The sequence below is a fragment of the Rosa rugosa genome, chromosome 7, assembly GCF_958449725.1.
Source record: "Rosa rugosa chromosome 7, drRosRugo1.1, whole genome shotgun sequence".
Classification (NCBI taxonomy): domain Eukaryota; kingdom Viridiplantae; phylum Streptophyta; class Magnoliopsida; order Rosales; family Rosaceae; genus Rosa; species Rosa rugosa.
Genome location: NC_084826.1, coordinates 29,709,438 through 29,716,635, shown reverse-complemented (window position 1 = coordinate 29,716,635; position 7,198 = coordinate 29,709,438). Strand labels below are relative to the sequence as shown.

General features: G+C 36.1%; 1 protein-coding gene across 1 annotated transcript; it reads left to right on the top strand.

The window, feature by feature from the left end:
• The first annotated feature begins 2,969 nt into the window (after positions 1-2,969).
• Positions 2,970-6,622, top strand: LOC133723878 (uncharacterized). Its single transcript, XM_062150747.1, has 3 exons — positions 2,970-3,167; positions 3,986-4,085; positions 6,364-6,622. Exons 1-3 carry the CDS (start codon positions 3,018-3,020, stop codon positions 6,381-6,383), a joined length of 270 nt encoding a protein of 89 aa, XP_062006731.1. The 5' UTR covers positions 2,970-3,017; the 3' UTR covers positions 6,384-6,622.
• Positions 6,623-7,198: the final 576 nt, after the last annotated feature.

The window sequence follows — 7,198 nt, the reverse complement described above, 5'->3', positions numbered from 1 at the left end:
TTGAGAGAAATTTTTGAATTTCTAGAAGAAGAGTGGCCAGTTTAATAAGCATTTCATTGATAAGCACAATCAAACACACCCTTTCTGCACTAAGAGCAAGTGTTTGCTCCCAATCACTCCAAATGGACAAGTTCATGTCCATTTGGAATGAAGATTTGAACTTTGAGGATGGTGATTGTAGCAGTTGGCCAGTTGCTGCTTCAAACATTAAGGATTGACGATATGTTGTTGTCTGCTATCATGATTCATGGTGATGTGTTTGCTTTTTCTACTTCAAATAGACGAACTGCTTTATGTGCTAAAAACAATTTGACAATTTGTAATTGAGCTTTTCATTTGTGAAGAATGTGAATTTGTATCGATTCTATATATATATGTTTTCAAACTTTGAAATTTAGGCTTGTTTGGTAACGTTTTTAAAAATCCTTCTTAAAAAATTATTTCTAAAAACAAAAACAAGAAAACGAGATTATATTTTTCAAATTTAAAAATGTGTTTGATTGTTTAGCGCAATGAAATATTCTCCATATTTTCTAAACTGGGAGAAAGAAAAAATGAAAACGCCAAATTGTTGTTTTCAGTTTTACAGATAAAAATTGTAATTACTTTTATTTTTACTTTTCATTTTTGAGAAATAAGTCATCGGACGCAGTTTCACCATATTTTCGTTTTTTAAAATGAAAATACAATCATGAAAACGTTACCGAACGCCACCTTAGATGAAGATGCAAATCATGCTGTTCAAGATGGTGCTTATCACGAATCATGCCGCCTTGTCGTCGCACTTGTTTGTTTGCTTCTACTGGTGCTTTTCAATTTCACAATTGTAAGCATTTTAATGCTTACGATCAACGAGTTTTCAGATGGTGAGTGTGGCAGTGTGTGCAATGCAGACAACAACTCGAGTGATGCATCCTGCAATGTGAGTACTACATCCAACAGTACGCTTAATGGATTCTATTTTGGTGTTGTGTCAATATTTATTATAGGATTTGGAGATATCCATGTACTGCATCCAGCATTACGCTTGATGGATTCTACTTCGATGTCGTGTCAACATTAACCATAGGATTTGGAGATATCCATGTACTGCATCCAACATTACGCTTGATGGATTCTACTTCGGTGCTGTGTCAACATTAACCATAGGATTTGGAGATATCCATGCTGTTAGTTGCTTAGTTATACATTCATTTCTGTTATCGTGAAGATAATCCATGTGGATTCGAGTTTGCTGATTGAACATAGAGTTTGGTGAATAAATCTCTCGTATGACTGGAAGAGAAGATCGATGCAAATACGCTTATGCACTTGCTGTAGTCCCTTTGACATTCTTTTTTAGAAGATTAACTGTCAGGATATTGGTAAAAGAAAAAAGGAAAAGGAGGTTTAGGCTTGGGTTTTTTTCTGCGCTTGTTTTCCGGTTCTTCCATTTCTTCTTTTTCAATTTCCGATGGATAATATGCAAGTCAGAAAGGCGGAGGTACCAGCCCCTGGTGAAGAAGTACCAGCCCCTAGTGAAGAAGAAGGTTTCATTGAGAAGAATATGCAAGTCAGAAAGGTGGAGGTACCAGCCCCTGGTGAAGATGTACCAGCCTCTGGTGAAGATGTACCAGCCCCTGGTGAAGAAGAAGATTTCATTGAGGATCGCGTGGCTCTTGTAATGAAACATGCAAGTGATCTAATATTTGAGAGGAGTGATTTTTGGGGATATGAAGGATTTGCTGAGAAAGCGGCAGACCTTCGTAGGCTGCTTGCTGCTTATGTCATGTCACCGGAGTCAAGGTTAGGAGATGCAGTGTTTTCTGCACATGATGGTACTGCTAGCTATCATCCAAGGGATGCCAGATGTGCGCGACAAGGAAGATTTTTTGAGATGATTGATCTAATTTCTAAATTCTTGCTTATGTTTGGAGGCAAGTTGGAGCATATCTTAGACCTTAATAAATCTGCATTGATTAACTGGGGCATGCTAGATTTTGAAGCTGAGGTTTTCTACGAGATCGAGGAATGAAGGAGGAATTTCGAGTTTACATTTGCTTGCAGGTGTTGGAGGTTAGGGACTTTTCCTTTGTGAAGCCATGTGAAGCACAATAAAGTTACTGGTGACAATATCAGGCCATTGCTCTTGAAGGAGTAAAGCTTTCGAATTTAGTAGATATCTCGTTTTCTGGATATCTGCATATCTCGTTTCTAGATGTAATTTCTGGATATCTCGTTTTCTGTAGTTGTTAAAATTTGGTCTTGGCTTTGTTGCCCCAATGCAAGTAGGATAATACTTGGCTGGTCAGCCATTTCTAACCATCTAGCAAGTGTCATCCTCAAAATGCAATACATCCTTTTTAATTATAATATTTTTGTTTCTCAATATCTTCTCCTTTACTTTCGTCAAAAACGCCTCACCAAACAGTGGTTTCTCCATCTTTTTCAACATTTTCTCTCGTGAATGTTTTGACCAAAAAAAAAAATTGACATGATATTTTAGTTAATTTAGTGAAATCTATTCTTCATATTAACATGGGGTGTGTAACTTTAATATTATCATGATCACAATGCCTTCAACCCAAGTTGTTTCTTCAAATAGATTGTGATTTACGAATGTATCGGTTCTTGAATTAGGTGAAGAGCAATCAACGATGAACTTGTTGAAATTATTACAGAAGAACGACATAATCAATATATGATGACAATGAGTTCGGCTCTGAAACTTGATGTGGGCATTCTTAGCTCCCCATGCGATCAAAATTCATACATGTTACTGTTATTTTTGCGAAATTTACTTTTGTATTTTTGTGTCAAATGTTTTTTTTTTTTTCCTGAAAGTTTATGCCAAATATTTTGTGACACTATTTAGCTTTATTTTTTTTTGAATTCTCAATTAAAGAAAAAAAAAAAGTCGAGAATGAAATTAGTGTGAATTATAAGGACGAAAATGCAATTGGGCATATTTGAGTATAAAAGCAAATGAGGCAAGAGAGGAGGAAGAAGAAGTAGTTGGGAGAAGGCAAGAAAGCAAGATGGCGAAGCGAGTCGGAAGCAGGAAAAAGGACGACGAGTCTGCATTGACTCGGACTGTCAACTCGGTCTTTAGCTTCTTCAGATTCGCCGAGTTTGAAATTCTGTTCGTGCTCTTCTTCGTTATCGCCTTCATCATTTTCAAAGATCTCGTAAGTACTTCCTCCTTCTTGATCAATTTTGATGATTCTGTTTATGGCTTCATCATTTCATGTGGATATGTGAATTCTTGCAATTTGTTTGGTTAGGATCAGAGCTTAATATTTGAGGATCAATCCAACTGTAATGGAGTCATTCTGACTCAGATTGGTTATATCACAGACCTTGACTTTTCTACCAGTTAGGGTTTTTGTTTCGCTCTGTAAATCGCTCTGCTTCCAACTGCAGAATTCTTATTTAAGAGGTATTTCAGTCAGTCTACTGTAGGAGCTATCTAGTTAGTGTGATTTTAGCTAAAATGGGAGGAGCCTGGGCATGTGTATTTCTGGGAGGCCAAGTAACTGTAGACAATTTTCGACAAGAAGCTAGGCTAGTGAAGTTGATTTCAGATACTTAGATAACAGTGCTTTTTTAGTTGAATTTGTTGTTTATTATGGTTTAGTTTTCTTTCTTCTTCCCTCAGGATAGAAGCGAAAGCCTGAGTTTAACATCCTCCGGTTTATGTTTTTAAGAAAGTTAGTGTTGTTTGAAACAGTCATAAGAAATGGGCTGAAATATGAGTGTATCTAAATCTGTTTTGGAAATGGATAGGTACTGTGCATGTTTGAATGCTTTCTCATACACAGAAATAGATGCCATCATTTCTATTTATTTATTTAATTTGTGTCTTTCTAACATTTTACGACCACTACGAGCTGCACTTTACAGTTGATTGCTTTAGTGAAACAAATGAACCAATAAAAGCCAAGTCCTATTCATTGAGTGTCACATTAGACTGCTAATTCTTTTGATTTTTACCTTCCCCTAACAGCCATTTCAAGGCTCTCCCACATCCTTTCCCTCATTGTCCACTTCTTGTATCTGCTGTATGTGTGGGGATCTTCAGGGGATAATTGGAATCAAGCTTTCTGGTGAGAAATATATCTGAAAGAAGCAAAGTGGGAAGAGAGAATGAGATATCTATTTTAAGATTCATCTTTGCATTTTGTGTAAGTCATGAAGAATAGAGAAGCTATGGGAAGAAACGTTCCGGGTTGTCAGAGAAAAGTACAGGGTACCTTGAGACCGAATGAGTTTCCCATTCTTTATCATGTTATCCTGTATTTTTCAAAAGTGAAATGGTCTTTTTTGATGTTTTTAAAATTTATATGACAGTTAAGAGTTATATCCATATTTTCTACAAGCTGTTGCTTTGAGTGGTCAACCTGACCCTTGAGATTTATTTACATTTGAATTTGAAATGTTGCTTGATCTTGAGGCCCTGGTATACGCTGGGATGAAAGGCGAGTGGAATAAAGTATGTAGGCCTATATTGTTGGTGGTTTCCAATATAAGTGTCGTTGTAGCTTGCATGTTTATTCACTAAAATTGGAGTACACCTTTCAGTAGTGTAACCTTTTCAACTTTTGGATATTGGGAGTAGAGACTGTTTTAGGAGGGGTTTTAAGTAAGGGAGAAGTTTCAGTAGGTATATCTGTGTTCCAAGTATTCTCTATATGTATAGTCTGAAAGTAATAATTGTCGTATTGAACTACTAAACCACCTGAGCTATAGCTCATTGTCAACATCCTCTGATATGTTTTGAATAGTATTGTCTGCCAAATTGGGGACACTAGATTTGGGAATAACAAATATAAATTCAATTCTAGCAATGGATCGACCTAATCCGCTTCTGTTGTTGATATGTAAATGTATCTGATCCCTTATCAGTGAATGGTTGTTTTTTTTTTTTCTGGCAATTCTAACAATGTTTCTCCTAATCACCTATGTTCTCGCTCTTCAAAATTATTCTAAACTTTTCTGACATATGAAAACGTTTTTAGAACCTGATTGGGTGCAATGCACTTTACTCAGTGTCCCCAATGGTCGATGTTAAAGCTCCTGCAGAAATTAATTGAAGTTGATGCTTGCGGAATGACTGTTTTCTGTTATTTAAAACACCAGAAACTGTAGCATTTAGGTTTGCAGAATTTGAAATCCTCTTTGTTCTTTTCTTCACAGTCACTTCCATCATTTCAACGATCTTCTAAGTACTCCTGTTTTCTGCTCTCTCTTCTAGTTGTTTTTTGCTTGGTTTCTTGATTATATCTCTTAACCTTTGTATCCTCTTTATCATCCATCCATCTAGATTTCCAAGTTCTTATTATTTTCTGCTATGGCTTCAAATTAAATTTTCATTGTAGAACTGATGCTGTTTCTGTTCTTAAATCATCTCATGTGTTATGTTAATCTTGCAGATAAATGAATATTACAGTTTCATGTATTTTGTTAGTTTGTTGGTTGACTTTGCCAATAATGTTCTCTACATCTGCCTTTTCTCAAGGCATTTCTTTTGAAGACCCAGTTTCTTCCTCTTATGGGTAAATTAGTAAAAGCTAAATAGTGTTAATTAGTAAACATAGTATTGATAAAAGATGTATATTGAAGAAATCCACCATGTTATTAAAAAGTTGAGTATCTGACTCAATGTCCTGGGGTTAAATCTCCCAACCCTTGATTCCCATCAAACTCTTCATAGCAGTTAGGTTGTAACTGTTTAAACGGTTTGTTCTATTATGTCCGAGTAGATCTTCTAACTGCAAATTCTTTACTTAAGAGAATTCCTATCGTAATCTTTTATAGGAGCTACATTGTTAATAAATAGAGCAACAGTGACAAATCCATTGGATGATTATAGCCAAGGGGGTTTGACATAAGCAATGAAAGAGTGACATAAGCAATGAAAGAGCGTAGGCATTTGCGTCTAGGAAGCTAAGTAATGGTAGAAAATTGTAGACAAGATAAACTGGACTGGTGACGCTATACCTAGAGATGCTGATCTCAGATATTGAGGACACAATACTGTAGTTAAATGTCACATGATATATGGGCTTATTTTGCTTTCTATTTTCCGTTATTATTATACCCTCTTGCATCATATTGCCCGAGGATTGAAGTGGATATGATTATATTTCGTGATATAGAGAAGCGCTCTATTAAAGAATCCTTTTTTTTTTTTGTCTGTTTCAACCTGCTTTTAGTGGCTTCTTAATGTTCTGATATATGGACAGTTCTATTCCATCCTCAGATAGTAGGCATTGCACAATAGTGGCATATCTCATTTCCTTCCCATTTTGGTGGTTCTTCAATTAAAATGTTTTAATTGTTTTTCATAAATTACAATCTGAACACTTGTGTTAATGGTTGCAGACGTCGCGGCCGGAATATAGTCAGATTCTCGTAAAGAAGCCTGACGGAGGTGGTTTTTGGCCTTACTAGCTGGAGATCTCAAGATTGGATAAACAGTTTTTGGTGTTGATTATGTGCTTCTATTTTTGTTAGTGGAAACAGAATTCCTTGCTGTCCATGTACTTTCTTATTGAATGTAATTAATATGTGATTATGCTTCTCCCCAACAATGTAATCTCTCTCTTTAATCATAAGATCATAATATTATCTTTTATCTTAACTATAATATTAACAAGTTCGGACATTGTCAGTCATTTTAGACCCCTCTGGGTTTCCAACTTTCCATTGTATAGCCTCTACAAGAGCTGCACACTACCATATACTTGATAAGTGTTTTGCCCTAAAATCAGTAAATCCTAAAAGACTTGCGATATTGTCTCAATCGATTTTGTATCTTTTGAATACAGATGTTGTGGCTCTTGCTCACACTTCTTTTTTTTTTTTTTTCCTTCTCTCTGGGTACTATTAGGGCTAGACTGCCCAAAGAGGAAAACAATAGAAACAGAATGGCTAGCATGGCCAGAGCAAAACACTCTAGGGAAGCCTAGCCAAAAAAATCATCAATTATAGTTCGATAGACAACGGCAGGAGCCGTGGAGAAGTAGATGTGCCAATCGAATTGCTCAAGCTGGACTTGGTTAATTTCCAACTTGAGGAGAAAGAATCTTGCATCCTTGAAGGAACACCAACAGCTTCTCAAACTAACTTTGTCACAAAAGCAAATGCATGATTGCTTCTCGAAGATTTTGGCTAAAAGGACAATTAGGAAATGTAGACAGCCTCTTTATTTTTGCCC